The sequence below is a fragment of the Lagenorhynchus albirostris genome, chromosome 2 (assembly GCF_949774975.1).
Source record: "Lagenorhynchus albirostris chromosome 2, mLagAlb1.1, whole genome shotgun sequence".
Classification (NCBI taxonomy): domain Eukaryota; kingdom Metazoa; phylum Chordata; class Mammalia; order Artiodactyla; family Delphinidae; genus Lagenorhynchus; species Lagenorhynchus albirostris.
Genome location: NC_083096.1, coordinates 99437723 through 99458448, shown reverse-complemented (window position 1 = coordinate 99458448; position 20726 = coordinate 99437723). Strand labels below are relative to the sequence as shown.

Genomic DNA, 20726 nt, shown 5'->3' with positions numbered 1-20726 from the left:
CATAGGGCTAAATGTGTAACACATAAATGCTTAGAATAGTGCCTGGTACAAAGGAAAAGCTAAAAGAATTAGCTGATGTTATTGTTGATGTTATTAGAACTACCACCAAATTACTTTCCGCTGGGAGAGCTATTTACAGTCTCACCAACATGTTTGATTGCTTGTTTACTCCTGTACCCTCCACCCCAGCCTTGTCAGTGTTATCAAACTGTAGAATCGTTGCCATCCGTTAAGTGAAGATAGTATCCCTTTGTAGTTTTAATTTTTATTTTTCTTATGATGAACAAGGTTAAGCATTTTTTATGTTTAAGTAAAATTTGTCTTTCTTTTTTTGTAATTGTCTGGTTTTTGCTCATTAGATTTTACCTATTCTTGATCTTTCCTGATTTTTAAGAAATTCTTGTTTGAAAAATTAGTCCTTTTTGTCATTTGTACTGTATTTTAATTTTCTTTATAGTGATCTTTCCTGTACAGAAAAGTTTAGTTTTTATAAAGTCAGATTTATCTATCTTTTTCTAAAGGATTTTACTTTCAAGTACAAGTTAGGATGACAAAAGAATTGTATCACACTTCTTTTATTAACTTTTGGGGTTTTCTTATTTACATTTGAATCTTTGAGCCATTTGGAATTAATTCTGTTTATAAATGTGAGGTGTGGGTTCAACTATATATTTTTTCAGGTAACTATCCTGCTGTGCCAAAGCTATCTATTGAGTAGTCATGTTTTCCCCAATACTTTGCAACGCTACCTTTGAAGTATACTCAGTTTTTGTGGTCACATGCAACTGTTTTAAGGCTTTCTGTATGTTCCCTTGATTGACCTATTAATTAAGCAGCAGAACTGTACTGTTTCAGTAATGGATGTTTTAAAATATGTTTTATATGGGGTGGAACTTGTCTACCCCCACTTATCCTTCTTATTTGTCGATTTGCAGTGCTTTTAAAAGTAAATTTTAAAATACTTATTTGTAATGATAATAAACACTTGAATTATGAAGTTATTTCCTAAAAATAATTAGTGTGTTGTCTCCCTTAAAAAAAATACTAAACTAAGCGAATTCTATTAGTAAACTACTATATATATCCAAAAGTACCAAATATTGAATTTGTTTCAAGATAATATTCTAAAATACCGTCATGTCTTTAGAATGAAGTAATTGAGAAAATATTCATTAATATTAGAGGATTTCTGGGAAACCATGTAAAAGCAGGTTTACTAAAGGATATTTTTTTGGGGGGGAAGCCCTAAAATTTATATACTTGAGTACATATGCTATTCCAGTTATATTGATCACAGCTCTCTAGAGCTTTGCTATTCAGTATTGTACCCACTAACCACATGTGGCTAGTTACATTTAAATATGAATTAATTTAAATTAAATACAAGGAAAACTTCAGTTCTTCAGTTGGTCCAGCACATTTCAAAGGCACATGCGGCTATTGCTACTATTTTGGGCACTCCAAAGTTGAACATTTCTCTCATTCCAGAAAGTTCTTTGGCTAGCTCTGTTTTAGAATATGCTGCAACTTTAACAGCTGTATTTTTTATGTATGGTAGTTTGGTTGATTGAGTCAAAGAGGAAAGACCATATCTATTGAAGGTTTTAGCTTTGGTAGGGATTCAGATAGAAAAGAGATGAATGTCTGAAAAAACATCAAGCGAAATCACTTGATTAAAAGTCTGATGTACACAGTACTTCAGCAAAGATAACATTTCAGTCACCAGACTTTTTGATAACGTACTCCATCACCTAAATACTTTTGGGCACACCTCCCAGTACGTGTACATTTTAAATTTACAAATTATCTACTTGCACTACTTTACTCATATATTTTATCTGTATTATAAACTATGCATATAAGTTAAAAACATTATATGAGAATTAAATATAAGGTGATCAAAGGGTACAAACTCTCAGTTATAAAATAAGTGACGGGATTGTAATGTATAGGGTGGTGACTGTAGTTCATAACACTGTATTGTATATTTGAGAGTTGCTAAGAGAGTAGATCTGAAAAGTTCAATAGTTCTCATCACAAGAAAAAAATATTTGTAACTGTGTGGTGATGGATGTTAACTAGACATATTATGGTGATCATTTCTCCATATATACTATATCAAATAACTTTGTTGTACGCTTGAAACTAGTATAATGTTTTATGTCAATTAAAAAGAGTTAAATGGGGGTTCCTTCATGCAGCCTGTGAGCTGTCTTATATATGTCTTGAGGTTCATGGGCTGCATTATGGAATTGTGTAATATGGTGGGGTTGGATCACAAATTAGAGAATCTGGATTCTGGAAAAAAGTTACAAAAAAGTAACTTAAACCTCAGTAAGCATTCCTTTTTCTTGTTAGTAAAACAATATTTACGTTATAGGTGTATAGTGAGAATTAAATGAGATAATATTAGAGGTATTGTTTGGTTAAATAGTGAATAAAAATATTTAATGGCAGAAAATTGTATGGCCTGTGAAGGTCTGTAAAATAAATGTTTAGATTTGGCTTTGAAATAATTTTTATAACTTTATTAAAACCTAATGATAGTACAGCATATAGCTTTTCTAGGCTTGGATTATGTTCTTCAGAAACAAATATAGGAAATTATATCGAAAGAGTTAAAAGACCTTGATTAAAAAATTTTTTTTCTTAGGAGCCACATCATTCCTTTTTAAAAGGTTTATATTAATCGGACTCATGGAAGCACCTGGAAAAAATGAATCCTCTTCTATCCTATATATTTTTACTGTGCCTCTGTTGTACAAAGGATGCAAAAGGGATCACTACATTTCCTAAAATGGGACTGTTTAAATAATTGGCTTTCTGTTGCTTCCAGTGTCAAAGAAAATTATGATTATTCCTTATTCGAAGGACGTTAATGGTGTTGGAGGTACTGACTTGAAAGGTGATGTATCAGCTATATTTGTGGGTGTTTTATGACTTAATTTGTCATTTTTAGAAAATACATTGTGCTTTACTGAACAAGCTACATTTGGATAACAAAATTGGCAGTGGATTTCAGGAAGAGAGGTTTCTACTTTTTAAGAAAAGTATGTATTGTAAAGTATATAAAAAAGGCATTCACATGTAGTAATCACATGGATGCCTGAGCAGCATTGTACAATCAAGCATCTAATTTTTCAGACACATCTTACCCCTCTCACAAATCAGAAAATAATGTAATTTTATTGTTAAGAGCCCTCTTCTCTCTCCCCTGCAATTTAATTAATACTTGTTAAGAAGAAGTAGCTGTCAGATTAGAATTGAATTTTTGAATTTTCTATTGTCTTATGATGGAGTGGCAATCTAAATCTTTTTATTTAGGTATATTATTTTCAAGAACTTTTAAAATGATAATTTCTCAGCTTTTCTGATTATGAAGAGAAAGTTTTAGCACTTGAATAAATAGATTGAATGGTTAATTATTTCCATAAAAGGCAATAATAGAGAAGCCATTTTAAAAAGAAAACAATGAAGATATTTTTAAGTAAGAACAGCTGTTATCCTCAAATTGTATTGTTTTGCTCAAAAATTTTGGTGATATATACCTTTAGGTTTAGGTACAGGCAGCTTGTAAGTTTCTGTGATATTTCAAAGTGTGGTAAAACAATCCTTGGAAAGGCAGTAGTAAAACAAGCCTAGATTCATTACTAATATTTTACTTTTCTGAAATCATTCATTTATTCTACAAATATTTATCACATTTCTACATAGTAAGTACTGAGGATATAGTGGCCAAAAGGTAGACACATGGCCCATGTTAGAACTTATATTCTAACAGGAAAGTACATAAACATACAAAAAATAATTGTTCTAATGAATATTAAGGAGATGAACAGTGGACTGAGATGGAGAGAGTAGTGAAAAAGTACCTACTTTGAACATAAATGCTGTCTGAAAAGGACTATCTGAGGAACTGGTACTTAAACTGAAATTAAAAGAAAGAGAACTAGCTACAAGATTTAAAACGGAATAATTTTTAGAAACCTCACCATTTATTTGTCTTCTTTGATATCTCTCAATAAGTTTTAAAATGTTTTTTTCCAAAACAGTCTTCTATATCTTTCCATAAATTTATTCCTAAGTACCTTATGTTTTGTTTGTATTTATCATAAATTATATATTTAAAATGTTTTATTTTCTAACTTTTTTTGAGCCAGAGTATAGAAATATAATTCACTTTAGCATATGTATCTTATATCCAGCAATCTTCTAAATTATTTTTAGTTTTAATAATTTCTTTGTACATTCTTTGGCATTTTCTATGTAGAAAACCTTATGGGTATATATTGATAGTTTTGTCTCATTTATTCAATCTTTATACCTTGTATTTATTTTTTCATTTCTTATTGAGCTGGCTAAAAAATGCATTGTAAAGTTATTAGTGATGGGACATCCTTGTATTATCCCTGATGCTAAAGTAAATGCTTTCAGGATTTTTTCCATTAGTATTGATGTTTGCTAAACGTTTTAAAGTATATATATTTTAATCAGGTTAAGGCAGTTTTTATTTACTCCTACGTGATGAGAAGTTGATTCATAAGTGGGTGTTCAAATTTATTGTGTGGATTCCTGTACCGACTCATTGTAAGTGTATGATTTTTCTTCATCATTCACTTAATGTGGTGATTTACACTGAGAGATTTTCTCATTTTAGCCATCCTTGGATCCCTGGGATAAATTCAACTTGGCCCTTGCTGGATTTGGCTATCTCAACTTTTAGGACTTTTGTGTTTATATTTCTGAATAAGAATGATTTGTCATCATGTTGTATATTTCAAACATATACAATTTTTTTTTCTTTGTCAATTATACCTCGATAAAGCTGGGGGCAGGGGGAGAGTGATTTGTAATTACCATTGCTTGTACCAGAAATGTCAGTTTTTGTATCCAGGTCATGCTATCCTTATAAATTCTACATGCTAGACTAATTTGTGTGAGATTGCTATCATTCATTAGGAAAATAACTCTTCCAATAATGCATTAGGAGCAGACGCTTGTAAGTTCTTCAGATGTTAGGAGCTCAGTCATGATATTGGAGAGACTCTAAATTTTAATCATGCTGCCCACATGAACTTACTGCTGTACTTGTAAATAGAGACAGTCATAGGGTGAGGAAAAGGGGTGCTTACTTGCCACTAGTTGTAGATTATAATGTCAGGGATAAGTGATGAAGGATGGGGATGATTAAATAGTCAGAGACGGTGGTTCTTTCTTAGAGAGGTAAGTGAAATTTTCCCTAGACTGCTGTTTAGCAGTGATAGATCAAAGTCGTTGAAAAAAGTTTGACTTTCCTTCTATCATCCTGGCAGCTATTCCTGGAGAAATAGACTATGGGGAAGCTGCTTTCTCAATCTGTAATTTTTATAAATGATACTTTGATAAAACTTGGTAATCATGGCAATTAACTCACCTAGAATTATCATGCCAAAGTGTATTAATCTTTATTAAATACGTAGTTCAGCAGTCAAGCAGATTTCCTTCTAACACATTGTAATGCAGTGTGTAGTTCAAACATTTTTGTGAAAAGAGTTTACTTTCTTTGGTATAGGAAAGTTGGAATGTATACCTCAGTAGTCTGAGAGACCCATTCGTGGCGAGTGCAAGATCAAAATTTCATTAATGTGTCCTGTTTTAAAGTTTCATATGAATATCACTACTCCATAATATATTTATGTTTATGTTAATTTAAAAATATTTTTCTCTGATCTCCATAAAATATCTATGACAAGATTATGCCACATTTATTTATGACATTGGCAATCCTTTATGTTATCACTGAGTATTGATGTGGATATAGAAATCCCAATTTAAGAAACACACATTAAGTCATTCTGCACTGGTCTCATCATGAAACTATCAGAATTAGGAGGACTTTCTGATTTAAGTAAAGATGTACCTCTATGACATCAGTGTGCCAAAAATTGAGTGAGAAAAGAAGGAAAATATTTCACATAGGGGCACCGTGTCTAGCGTGGTAGTCTTGGCACATAGTACGTGCTCAACAAATAGTTCTTGAAGGAACTAATATGTTTTGTAAAAACTGATCTCTGGTAAATAAGAAAAACTAAAGGCATAAGAGAATGTTTGGAAGTATAGGGGGTCTTCTTAAGTTGCTGGACAGGTTTTTTTGGTTACTAGGAAGTATATTTTAAGGAACTTTCAGAATCAGTGTGGGAAGATCCATCTGCATTGTTTGTCTTAGGGTTTTATCATTCCATAAATTAGCAAGATACTAATATTTCTTGTATTAGAGTGGAATAATTTATTGACGTAATGTGGTAACCTAGTTCCTCAAAATGGAGGTAATTTCTGGACTTCTTGGCCTTGCCCATCTGATTTGGAGGAGAGCCTGATTGGAATGGCCTTACATAGACTTTTTGGCATGGCCACATTGTCCATTCAGCCACCAATACTCTCAGGCATATTGGAGCATTTGGGGAGCTTTCTGAGCTATTAATGTCTCTTTGTTTCCCCTATGGCTGTTCCTTTTATATGCATGTCCTCAGTAAGTATTCCCTAACATAGTAGAAGTGAGTGAGCTGGCAGATTCAGTCAGGACATTTCCGAGACCCTAACAATTGTCCTTCCATAATCACTCTGGAGTGCCACTCTAACCCTAACATGTATTAAATGCTTAAGTCCCAGGCACTTTGCTAACATGTTGTTCAGAAACAATCCTGTGAAGTAGGTACTTTCTTTTTCCTCATTCTACAGATGAGGAAACGGCAGCCTATCACCGAACTGAATTTAGTTAGCTAAGGTCAACACGGTCAAGATTATCACCCATGGATTTCAGAGCGCAGGCTCTAGATCACTGTCCTATAAATGTGTGTGATTATGAAATTTTTAAAATTCATGGAAAAAAGAGAAGAGGGGGTAAATACAACTTATTAATACCATAAGGCAACTGAGAAAGATGCAGTAAGGATATTTATTAGATATAAAGATACATTTCCTTTTCTGGGGAAATTTTTGAATCTAGATGTTCTGGATTTCTTAAAATTTACGTTGGGAGGTACTTCCTTTTTTTATGCAAAAAGAACAAGCTCATTGATAGACTCTAAGGTAGTTGGTAAGGTGACATAGAGGGAATGCCCAATGCAGTGTGGATCTGAAACCCCTACTATGTTGTAAGCTCCCAGCAACAGGGACCTTCCCTCTCGTATTCACCCCTGTGCTCTTGGTCATGTTCCTGGGCTAATGCCTGGGACACAGTAAGCACTTAAAGATTTGTTGAATGAATGTTTACTTTTATTCTCAATTTATTTGTTCTTTCACCTTATTGAAGGTAATAAGAAACTGTATTTTGGAGGAGAATAGAGGTTTAAGGAGCACAAATAAATAAAATTAAAGTGGGGGGGCAGGAAATATTTTTTTAAAAAAATCAACTTAGATTGAGTTTGCCAAATAATTCAAGAGAAGAAAAGCATAATTGAGAGCTGGTGGAAGGATGTTGAAAGTGCACTGTTACATGGACCCACGTTCATCACGTGCAAAGTCTACTTTGTAAGACTTGGACCAGCTAGATGCGGGGGAAGAAATCTACCTCTAAGAGTTACGAAGAAAGTTAAATGAGATGCCACGTGTGACATGCAGCTCAGGACCTGATCATAGTAGGGACTCAGCATTGCTGGTGAGCAGGCAGATGTTAAGAATGTGCAACATACATGCACAAACACAGCTCCTTTTCCTAACTCTATCCCTCACCATAGCTTCGAGACACCTCTTGTAAATTCCTCTTTTTCTTACTATCAGACCATTCTTGATAACGTTAGAGACAAAGAAATCAAAGGTAATCAGAAGGCTATCCAGCAAGAATGTAAAGGAAATCGGGCTGTTTGTCATCTCCTCCTTAGTAGTAAAGGTGATTGCACTCATCTGACTGGCTAGGTAGTTACCCATATCTTGTGCCATCCCTCCAAAAGTTAATTGCTGTCTTTCATAGTCCTTGCCAAATCTAAAGCTATTCTAAAGTAATGCCTAAATACCTGCACTTCTCTGCCAGAAAGTCCAGATAAGCGCTCAGAGTCCATTTGCAGGAGGACATAGTATAGCCAAGCAAATCCAGTGGAATAATTCTTGTCTCTATTAGTAAATGTAAAAGTTCTTGCCTCTGTATTGAAAATATATCGAGAGAAATAGCATCAAAAGATCAACCTTAAATCTTAAGAGCAAAAGGCCTACCTAATCATCTTTAAGCACACTTTAATCTCTAAGAAAAGCCCGATTATTTTTTAATGTTTAGTGTTAGATCAAATATACGTACTCTAGATACATTGTATTTACCTCTTAAATAGTTTATGAGTATACAGGTAATCCCATTTTTGTCTCCAAACTTTATTTATTATAAAATATTTTTGGAGATGTATATTTGTGGAGTATGTTCTTTTTAAAAATATTTTAAAATATTTTTCATATTTTATTCGCTACCCTATTTTATTTGCTACCCTAACTTTGTGATTATAAGGTTCACATCTGTAATATTTTATTTGCAAATAAATAGATGTTTCTGATATAATTTCCAAGACAACATTTTGTCACAAAGGAAAAAACTTGTCTTTATTATGGGATTCTAAAATGTTCTATCACTTATATCTTTTTTATTGTTAATAAAATATGAATTATCTGTGAAAAAAAATTTTATATTTTAATCATTTGCTTAAAGAAAGGTAATAAATAAACTGTATTTGCATGGATTTATCTAACTTTTCTATAAAAATCCATCTATTTCTGATGGTTGTACTTATGGGAAAATATGTTCTTGCAAATTTAAATGTATAAAAGTCATAGAAAATTAAAATCTATAAAAGGCCTATTTTAATAAAAATTATTAAAATGTTATAGGGTTTCTGGATTGGTTTCGCTTTGTAAAGTCAGCTCTGAGGGAATAAGGAGGAAAACCTCCAAGGTGGTTAAATGGGTTTGAGCGATTCAGTGCACCTGTGGTTGTCTTAGCAGACATGTACTTCAAAAATTGAGTAACTGTTAAAAATAGTGTAATGGTCTATAATCGTAGAAATGGTCCACAGGGCTATTTCATTAGAATGTAGGCTTTATTTCCTAGCAGTAATGAATGATCTGCGTGGATTCATCCAAATTATTTTACCCACTTTCCCACATGACCTGTGACAAACATTCATAACATGATATAACCAGGGTTCAGAGCTATAACTGACGTGGACAGAACCAGTATGTCAGTTCTTGGCCCTTTAGCCGTCAGACCATTCTCTAGATCATCTTGAACTGAATCAAAGAAACAAAACAAGCTCAATCTAACAAGTAAAGGAAGGGGCACCCTTCAGCTGAATCTAGGATATATCTAAGTTGATGGGATATGACATGAACCTCATGCATCTTTTATTCTTTGATCTGACACCCACCTCCTAGACTGTACTTTTCATGGATGAGAAATAATGAAGCATAGTAATTAAATATTACTTTAACATTTAATATGTTGATGTTAATGGTGGACTATTTTTAGCATGATCATATTTTTCTCTTTTTTTCATTGTTATTTCCTTTATTTTTTTTCTCCATGACCCTGTTCCTTCTCAGGGATGAGTACTTTTTTTTTTCACTTTGTAAGAGTTATAGTAAGAATTTTTAGTGAAACATGTCACAAGGCTGACCTCCAAAAGTTGTTTGATGTATACCTCACCCTGCAAGACTATTACTGTTGGCATTAGGCCTTCATTTCCTATCTCACCCTACCCCACCTGTTCTTCCAGTGAATGCTATCCAGTTAAAAATATCAGATAATCTTATCTTTTCTTCCAGTGCCCACCCATACTTAGTCAGTTGCCAGCCCCTACTGATTCTGTGTCTCAGGATCTCCTCCTCTCAGTATCCCCTGTATCAGGAATCTCATTGTTACTGCTGCTTTCCTGGTCCTGGTTTGAAAATCCAAACACCCCCCAGGGAAATCCCTTTAGTACCTGGCAGCTGCCTCTCTTTCCTCTTTTGCTATTCCCCTACTCACACTCTAGGTACCAACCTTGACAGACCACCTTCGATTTTTAGAAACTTCAAAGTAAACATGCTTCTAGGACTGTACACCCTATTTGCTTCACATGAACTGCATTTCACATTTTCTGTATCCAGTTGGTTTTTTTTTTTATTTCTCCCCTTAGGCATGAGTCCTTGAGGGCAAGGTCTATTTTTTCACCCTTCATCTTAGTTCCTAACAGAGACTAGATGGATGCTGAGTGAATGCTGCAGGATGAGTGAGTGGGAATGAATCAAATCCTCATCATTTTTATTGCTGTCTCCATAGTCCCAGTGCAGGTTAATTGGTTTCCTTTCTTCCCCTCCTCCTCCCTTTCTCTTTTAAGCATCCTTGCATATCTCTGACTCAGGAATCTATCTGAAGTATACTTCAGCCCTGGTCAAAAACTTTCGGTAGCTTACCTTTTCCTACAGAATCCATTTCATGCTCAATAGCATTTACACCCTCTAGTGGTCAATCTTCAATCAGCCTGTCCAGCTGCATTTCCCATGTTTCTTCTTGCCCACCTCCAGCCTCCAAACCTATCTCTTATCCATTGTTTTGTCACCCTCTATAGCATAACATCACTGTGGTTTTATTTATGCCATACCCTCATCCAGGTGTCTTCTTCCCCACTCACTGCCTAGCAAATTAACACTTGGAATGTCCCCTACCAAAGTTGGAATTAATCCTCCATGCTGTATCTTTCTATATACTACTTTAATTTTTTTCCTCCATTATGATATATATCACATTCTGCTTTGTATTATAGCCTTTGGTTTTTGTTTTATTTTTGCATATCTGCATTCTAAAAGATAACAAACTCCTTAAGGTAAGAGCTGAATCAGTTTAACCTTGAAAGCCACAGGCAAGCTAGCTTGGGGCTATTCACTCACTATGGAAAGAGCATGTATTTTCACTTGCATCTCCATGATGCCACAAAAAGCTGTGTGATCTCTTTTATTTCTTTCTCCCAGTTTCCCAGCTTGTAAAAGGAAGATAATATTACCAAATTTGCAATATTATTATGCAGATTAAATGAAATAATATATGTAAAGTATATAGCTTAATACAGTGGCCCATGGCAGAAATACAATAAGTGGTCATTATTATTGCTGCTTTTTCTGGTGCTATAGTAGGTACTCGCTATTGAAGAAGGATATTTTTTTGTTTGCCTGAGCTCTTAGTATTAATGGTTTTCACTTAATTGTATGGTTCATTTCTAGCTGAATATAACTGAAGCTAGAGATTACCCATTAGCCTTGCAGTTAAATCTAAATCTTTATTTTTCACTATATTATAATCTTTTATTACTTATTCTGATATTACAACATTTTCCTGGCAAAAAGGATTGCTTCCTTCTTCAGTTTTTCCACCAACAGAGGGCCAAGTCGTTTCCAGTATTTGTGAAATGAATGATTCAAGCTTTAATCCTTTTAAACTCAGTCTTTTCTATGCTGCTTTCCGGTAGAAACTATAATTCCCTACTTTTAGAGTTATTGAAACCTGCTCTGTGGTTAGAGGGGTGCTGAAGCACTAGAGGGGCTTCTTTGGCCCTCCAGGTGCCTAACACATTACTCTCCCACTTCGGTGAAATTTTGTTCATTGTTTATGTTGAGAGCCTGGATCGCACCATCTAAATGCACAGTTCCTTGTACCAAAGAACTTGCTAAAAGTGCAGTCAACTAAGGGAAGGGAAATCTAATAATATGCCTTTGTAAATTGGTAGGAAAGAGAATAGTCCAGATCCTTCCTAATTTGAATTAAGTGTTTTGTGCTTATTATCAATTAGAGTTTCTTCAAGTCAAAATTAGGGGAAGATGACTCAGTGTGAGGAAATACCTAATGTCTCTTTTTTCCTTTTCTAACTAAAATAATGATGGAATCATCAAAGAAATAAAAAGTGGTCAATATATATATATATATATATACAGGAATTGATCATGTATATTTAGAACATATGTATCCTCTTCTACACTGGTGAGAATAAATCAGGAAATAGCACTAGAAATTAAGACCTAGACCCTGGCAAAGAAATGGTATATTTCCAGAGACCAAAATACTGGAAGAGGAGAGGGAATCCGTTTCCATTTCACCAACTGATGATGATGGTGGTAATGGTGGTGGTACTGGTGGTAACGGTGGTAATGATGATAGTAATAGACACAGTTTAGTAGAAAAATTGTCAGGCACTGTGCACATCAATGAATGTGTTCATTATCTCAGGCAACTTTTAATAAAAATCCCTTCGAGATAGGTAGTGTCATTTTTATATTCATTTTACAGATGAAGAAACTAGGGCTTCAAAAAGTACTCTTACCCAGTGTCACACAGCTTGTGAAAGACAGACGTGGGGTCTGCGATCAGTCTAACCTATCATTAGTCATCTTAATCCCAGTGCCATGCTGATCAGGCTACAAAGCTTCTTTCTGTAGGTGGGAGTGAAGTCAGAGAACAGGACAGGACTTCTTTAGGAATGCAGTAGCTCTGGGCCAGAGCAGAAGCACCAACCATCCTGACTACCACTAACAAGGGCTTTTAGGAGAGGGAGTTGCAGATTGAAAAGGGGAAGACTTTGTTTAAATCCCTTACGGCAGTAACACCATTTTAAGCTCCATCAGGAGGGGAAGGAAGATAGAATATATGATTTAGATACTGTGTTTCCTGAAGCCACTTTCAGTAAAGAACTTTGCCAGTAATCCCACTCCATTCCAGTGCATGGCACTTTTAGACTGCAAAACCTAAGCAGAGGAGAAAAACAGTGCAGTTACAGTTGGTGTAGGTACCTCTTGATCCTAGCTATAAAAAAAGACACTTTTCTAATCATCTCCATCTGGCTGTGAAAATGGCAAGATTCCATCCAACAACCCAGAGGAGTGAGGTTTTGTAACCGGCCCCTGAGCTTTCTCCGGATCCTGTTTGAGTTTGGCCTGTCAGTAAAATTTTACCTTAGCTTATTCTCCAGCATCCGCAGTCCACCATGAGAAATCCCATTAACATCCTTTTAGACAAATTCTCTGTGATTAAGCAAAATGATTACCCCCAAAGAGTCATACATACCCATAAAGTAATAAATGGCCTCACTGAGATAGTTTACAAACAAAATAAGAAAGTGAAAAAAACACATCTTCCCGCCACACACAAAGCATGAAAACCAACCTTACTACTGAAATAGATCTCCCATAGGTAATAAAAGATTTATATAATACCAAATGTCTATTCTTAGGGAAACAAAAGCAAATATGGCTGCAATGAAATAAAGTCAGCAGTGAAATTTCACAACAAAATATTGACAAATGAATAAAAAGAATATTTCAAACAAGCATTGGAAGTAAAATAACATTTTTTTGATTCTAAGACATACATTTTCACATTTTAGCATGTCTGTAATGGGGACCTTCTTAAATGATAGCCTCTTTCAAATACTCAGAGCCAAGGAATAGTGGTAATGTATAATATGCCCCTTTTAAAACATGGGAGAGGTGGTGTCATTTCTGCTTGAATCTCTCTGGCTTTGGGTCTCACTCAATAAAACCTAAGATCCTTACCGTGGACTGCATGGCTCAGTAAGATCTGCTCACCCACTGCTTCTCTGACCTCATCTCCTAAGAGCTTCCCTCTTTTTTAACTCTGCCACCTGCTAGAGCCATGCTGGTCTCCTTATTCTTCTTGGACCATCCAGGCATGCTTCCACCTCTAGGCCATTGTCCTGTTTCTTCCTCAGCCAGGAATGCTTTTCTGATTAAGAACCCCATGGTTCACTCTCACATCAACTTCAGATATTTATTCAAATGACAGTTTCTTATTTAGGCTTTCCCCAGCCATCTTATCTAAAATTGCATCATTCTTATACTCCCTATCTACCTTTTTGCTTCGTTTTTCTTTTTGACACTTATTATCAAATGATAGTTCATATTTCATTTATCTTGCTTATGGTTCATCTCTCCCCAGTTGAATATCAGCTCCGGTAAAAACAAGGATTTTTGTCTATTGTCTTGACTGTTGAATCTCCAAGTCCTAGAATAATGCCTGGTATGGAGAAGGAACTTAATAAATAAATGTATGCTGACTATATGAATAAATCTATGTATATAAAATATGCATAAATATATAAAAATTTATATAAATATGAATGTGCTAAATATAAAGCAATAAATTGATGGGTTCCATGCTCAAAGGTTGGTGGGTAAGTTGGGAAGGAGGTATGACTGTCACACTCAGCCTGTCTAATGGAGCGTGGACTAGGTGTCAGGTGTCTTGTGACATAAACCTGCCTCTGTTACCAGCTGAGTGGAATGTGACAAGTTAATCCCCTGGGCCTCCAGGTTGGACTACATAATCTATACGGATGTTATAACATGTCAGTTAACTGAGCATTCTGCTAAAAACAGCTGAAAAATGAGGAGTAGGAAGGGGAAGCTGAACATGTGAAACCATATCTTTTTTTTTTATAAGCAGATATTCATTTTTAATTATTATTTATTTATTTATTTTTGGCTGTGTTGGGTCTTCATTTCTGTGCGAGGGCTTTCTCCAGTTGCGGCAAGCGGGGGCCACTCTTCATCGCGGTGCGCGGGCCGCTCGTTATCGTGGCCTCTCTTGTTGCGGAGCACAGGCTCCAGACGTGCAGGCTCAGTAGTTGTGGCTCATGGGCCTAGTTGCTCCGCGGCATGTGGGATCTTCCCAGACCAGGGCTCAAACCCGTGTCCCCTGCATCGGCAGGCAGACTCTCAACAACTGTGCCACCAGGGAAGTCCCCAACCATATCTTTTAACATAAATATTTCATCACAATCAGTGGTAATTAGAGAGTTATTGCAAAAAAATTTTGGAATAACTTGTAGTCCAATTTCCTTTGCTTTATAAATAGTGTAACTGAAGCCCAAGATTAGAGAGATTTAGGTAAAGTCAAGTGCTAATTGGTGGCAGACCTTAGAACTCTACTTGACATCTCTGAATCCAGTGTTCTCTTTACTTTAACTAGTTAGCATACAGGATAAATACTGGTGACTTTTCAAAAAAAGTATTTTTCTTAAACTGTTTTTTATAATATTCAGCTTAGACTTTAAGAATTCACTTAGTGGCAGGAATGCATAGATCAGTTGATCTCTTTGTGATCTAATTCAGCTTACGGAAGAGATTGGAAAACTGGAAGATAAAGTGGAGTGCGCTAATAATGCCTTGAAAGCAGATTGGGAAAGATGGAAACAAAACATGCAAAATGATATCAAGTCAGCATTTACAGATATGGCTGAGGAGAATATCCACTCTTATGAACAGGTAATTAGTGATATGTGGTATTGCTTCATTTTTAAAATGTTATCCTCTCTCTTACTTTCTATATGTCTTGTGTTGAAAGAGTCTGTTCAGGAACCAAGTGTCACATTCAGAAGCCTCTTCGGTGGCTCAGTGCCAGTGGAGTTGCCAGTTAATATAGTAACGCTGAACCCACCCACTGACACAAATGTGTATATGTGGAGGGAGGGTGATAAGTTTTCCTTCCTACACAGCATGCCCAAGTACCTAATTTGAGCTGAGCTTGATGTGAGAAAGAATTATGCTACCATTTTATTGTGTCTGTTTTCCCCTCAGTTTCTTGTTTTGGAAGGATTTGAATTCTTCAAAAGCACTTGCACATGCTTCCTAATGATTCTCCTATCTTATTTCCTTTTCCTCTCTTTTTCTTGTATTAAAAAGGGTTTGCAAAATGAGGAAAGGACCAAAGGTTTGAAAATTAGTTCAGGGCTTATACGTTATGTCCCTGCCATCCCTACCATGCCTTCTGTAGCTATTCAAAAAATCAAAAAAGGAGCATTAGTTCAGTTTAGTTTATAGTTCAGTTGTTTTTTTTGTTTGTTTGTTTTTTAATTCAGGAAAGAGCCTAGTCAACATTTTTCTTTTCAAATGATTACCTTTTTTGAACAACTAACAATTCCGCAAAGTAGTTATTATTTTAAATGAATTTTATGCTATCACTTTCTTCATCTAGCATATTCTGAGTGTTTTATAGTTTTAATTCTTACATTGAGGTATTTGACCCATTTTGAGTTAATTTTTTTTTATATAGTATGAGGTAGGGGTACAACTTCATTCTTTTTCTTTTTCTTTTCTTTTTTTTAATATTTACTTATTTATTTTGGCTGCGCTGGGTCTTGGTTGTGGCATGCAGACTCTCAGTTGCAGCATACACACGGAATCTAGTTCCCCGACCAGGGGTCGATGACGGGGCCCCTGCACTGAGAGTGCGGAGTCTTACCCACTGGACCACCAGGGAAGTTCCCATTCATCTAGCGTATTCTGAACATACTTTTCCTGGAAGGTATATTTTAAACATAGATCTTTAACCTTATCTCTGACTGAATTAATGACTATACAAAATTGATACATTAAGAGAATTATTTTATCCTTTGTAGTCTATAGTGCTTGCTAGTTTAAAGGTACTTTAAACTAAAATATTTTATATTTTGCAAGATTATCTAACTGATACTGATATTTTCATTCAACAAGAATTACTTGAGCCCCTACTACCACCAGACACTGTGCTGGGCCCTGGAGAGACCACAGTATGCAGGACAAACACGGTCCCTTTCTCATGTAATTACAGTCAATAAGAGAAACAGTCAATTAAAATAAAATGTTATGATAATAAAGTATAATAAGTTCCAGGATAGAAAGACATTGCAGGGAAAGAGGAAGATTCCTCAGAGGATGTGTTTAAGCTGAGACCTTAATGAATGATGAATGAGAGGTAGCCAGATACAGATGTGAGTAAGAGAGTTCCAGGCAGAGAAAAGACGAGAAGTGAGAGAGTACATGTTCAAATTACTGAGGTTCTCTTTGAAGGATGGTGGAGTGGAGGTAATGTTGAGTTGAAAAAGGAGGCTTGTAGAGAAGGAAAAATTTTCCTCAATCCTCTTAGAATTCCTGGCTGGGTCTGAAAATGAAACTGACAAAGATAAATTAACAGGAAAAATGTATATATGTTGATTTAACGTAAGTTCTTTGTGGTACAGGAGCCTTCATGAGCAAATCTAGACCAGAAGAAACAGATCTGAGTATTTCTACGCTAAGTTTGATGAAGAGTGGGCTGTCATGTAGAAATAGGGTAGGTTAAGGAGTATGAGTTAAGTGAAATAAACTGGAGGGAATTTAGCAAGTCCTTTTTGTTAGGAGTCTTCTCAGTGTCCCTTTGCCTTTGGAGGTAAAGATGCTTCTTTTTTCCTCTAGGCATAAGGAGGCCACCTCTTGTATGAGGGTTTTATGACCTGCTTCGTGAGATAAGGGTTGGAAGAAGGTCAAAGTGACCTTTCTGCTTCTGCCATATTCTCAAACTCATTCATCTTAATATGCCAACATGTCATATTTTACATTAGTATGTCCTGAACGCTATTAGGCTGAAGAGGGCCTTATAAGCTTTGTCTTTTATTTTTCATTCTAAGGGAAATGGGGAATGCCATTGAAGACTTTTCAGCAGGGAAGAGACAATATCTATTGCACTTGCCTTTTAGAAAGATCACACTGGCTATATGGGTCAGAGTGGAACAAAACTAAACATATTGAGCCTAGTTAGAAAACGTAGCAACAAAGACAGAGATGTGAACTGACATAGAGGTGTCATGGTAGTGGGCTAGAGATTAGTGGACAGATTCAAGTGATTTTCTTTATAGCAAGTGGGATTGGAAAGATCATTTTCTACCTCTCCTATTTTTTTATTCTACATTAACAACCTTAAGTAAATTCAAGTCTCTAAAAGGAATTTCTCATAAATCTCAGATTTTGAAATGATTTAAAATATTTCTGTTGGATAAAGCGCATTTATCAACATAGGCTTTTTTTTACCACTTAACTCTTTAAATCCACAGAAATAACTTTATCTCTCCTTTACAATAGAACCTGTCCACACTGACCTTATAGTAGTGTTATGACAATTAATTGAAATAATTTTTAAGAAAATGCCTTGAAAATTAAGATATACAATATGCTATAAGTGATTGTGATTATAAAACATAAGTATATTAGGTTATAAAAGTCATGTGACAAATGCACCTACTATGTTTTCCTTTCAATGATAAAGTCTGCAAAACTTTTCTAAGTTTGCTTTTTTATTTTTTTAAGAGAAAATGTTCATGGCAATTCCATTGAACTCCAAATGAAATGTTTGAGTTTTGACTATACCTGTCACATAAATACATATTTTTGTCACGCTCATAGGTTGCACTCAGTTTATACAAAATACGGTTTTATTAGAAATAGTTAAATTAGCATCACTGTGCCATATTGCCATATTGCAAACTTTGTTCTTCACAGCAGTTTATATCAGTATGTTTTTCACCCTTTCCTCCAAATGAATTATATTTCTACATGTTGCTAAAATTATATCAAGTGTACTGCATCTTAGATGTATATATTTGGAGGAATCTCTGGTTTTCTTTATTATAACTTCACAAGATCCCTACAGCTCCAGTTATTTATTGTTTTTTTTCCTAAGTGAATAAGTCTTAACTGATTTGACACATCAGTCCAAGCATAATCAGGAAATTGGGGCCCTTATATAATCACGGCTTCCTAACTAACACACAAACTGTGTGGCCTGAAACAGCAACAGTCTGCTGTTATCTGTTAACTTCAGAATATCTCAGATATACAAGGAAATGAAATCTTTCCAGTCCCTTTTTAATTTAATCATATTATTATGGAAATACTTCTGTTTTCATCAACATTTGTAAAAATAAATCACCAAAGGGGCTTGTTCCTAGTGTGATAGAAGAAATGGGGTATAAACATTTGCCTTTGGACTTTTATGAAGTAAAATGGTCACAGTTTGTTTACAACTTAAAATTTAAATATTAAAATGAAAGAGGAAAATCAGTTTGTAAATATGAGATATAGGTCTGTATCAGAAACCAGTTATTGTCATATTGAAATATTATACTTAGATGTGTGAATTTACTTGGAGACAGTTGACACCGAATATAAAACAGGTATCTCCAAATAAACTCTGAGTAGGTGAAATGAAGCTATTCCCAATTTTGTTCTATATGACCAATAACTAAGAATAAATTTGAGTCTTTTTGTAAAAACAAGAATAATGAAACAATAAAACAAAAATCCAGTTGAACATAGGTGAATAATTTCAAAGTATCTTGGTATCCAGATAACCAAAGAAAATTATTTCTTGCTAAAATGTGAAGGGATGCTGAAACCATAAAATATGACATGCTGGATAAAGTACGTGGACATTTTCTAATTGTTCTTTAGTAGGTACAAAAGAGTGTAAGTTTCAATTGTTGATGATACTGATGCTGATGATTATGATGATGGTGAAGAGATTTGAAAGGAAGTAATCCTTGGTAGGTATTATAAACTGAAAGAATATACCCTTTGAAAGTTTAATTTTAATATCGTAATCATGGAAAGATCGCATAATGTTAATTTTTGCCAAGTAAAACTGTTTGTAGTTAAGTGAATGTAATACTTGAAATAATAAAATTTTCTTTGCACATTTTATTTTAGAATTATTAGTTAATGTATGGAAGTCGTTTCAGAGCCTCATTTTCTGGTTTGAAAATTAATACATGCACATGAAAAACAAAAAAATGACAAGAGCTAAGTATCCAAATGTATAAAGAGGAAATAAAGATTGCCCATAACCTTATCTCCTAGAGAAGGCTACACTTAAATGCAATTATAGAAAAATAATTTGCTATATGCAGATAAAAATATTTAAAAATTTCTGCATGGTTCTTTTCGAATGTGTCAACATAAAAACATATGTTACTTATTTGTGTCATGATGATTATAGTGGATATGTATTATTTTGAGTTCTGTATTTTTTATTTGTTTAAACACTTCTCTATATAACGACATAATCTTCTAGTACATCATGTTAACATACCTTTATTAGTGAAGAGAACTACTAATAATTAAGCACTTATGTAAATTTTTTGCTCTCATAAATAATAGTATTAAAAATAATTATGAACACTAGACTTAAAGTCTTTTTTGATAAGAATTTCAAGAAATAACCAGGTTAGAGGTCGCTTCATTTCAAATGCTATCAGTCTTATTTAAGAATGTCAATTGCCTCATGTAAAATCATTCATTTAAGATTCAATTAACATCAAAACCCTATGCTAAGCAACATTCAAATTCAAAATTAAATCTTGCCCTTAGGGAAGAATAATAAGTATATGTATTTTTCACTTGATTTATACAGCTTTACAATGTATTACTTTTTTTAATGGAAGAATATTTAAATTAGTTTTTTTTTTACTTGAATGGTAATGAGCTGGCTTAATAGAAGGGTTCTATCATTACTGAATAATAAAAATATATGTATCTACATGGACATCTAGGAAGCAGAAAAGCAATTATAGTATAGGACGTTTTCTCTAAGATAAATGAAGAAAAAATATCATTACAAGCATTCACCATCAAGCCAAATCATAGTACAACTAATGCTTTCCTAAATTCCAAGTCCAGTTATATATGGACCATTTAAAAAGTAGAGAAAATTTAAAAAATAGGTATCATAGCAGTTCTTCTACAAAGTAAGTAGTAGATAAGCATTGAATGTCCTAGAAGTTCTTCAAGTATAGTTGTTCTTATTTAGAAATGTATTCCTTATTACATTGGGGAATGGTAAAATGAACTCTAGCAAAAGAGTTGCTTGTTTTAAATTAAGTGGTGCACTACATGCTTTGGAACATTTTTAAAATTTTTGTGAATATTTAAAACAC

At 34.4% G+C, this 20726-nt stretch overlaps 1 protein-coding gene across 4 annotated transcripts in view; it reads left to right on the top strand.

The window, feature by feature from the left end:
- SNX7 (sorting nexin 7) overlaps positions 1–20726 on the top strand; it is a 97703-nt gene that overhangs the window by 62573 nt on the left and 14404 nt on the right. For 2 of the 4 annotated variants that reach the window (XM_060142463.1, XM_060142461.1), the window contains one exon: positions 15115–15267. The exons of 1 other annotated variant lie outside the window; for it this stretch is intronic. In XM_060142463.1, coding sequence (XP_059998446.1) covers positions 15115–15267 — 153 coding nt within the window. Of the gene's footprint in view, positions 1–2836; positions 2906–15114; positions 15268–20726 lie in introns of those variants that run through there. One more of the 4 variants, XR_009539244.1, reaches the window with a different exon arrangement.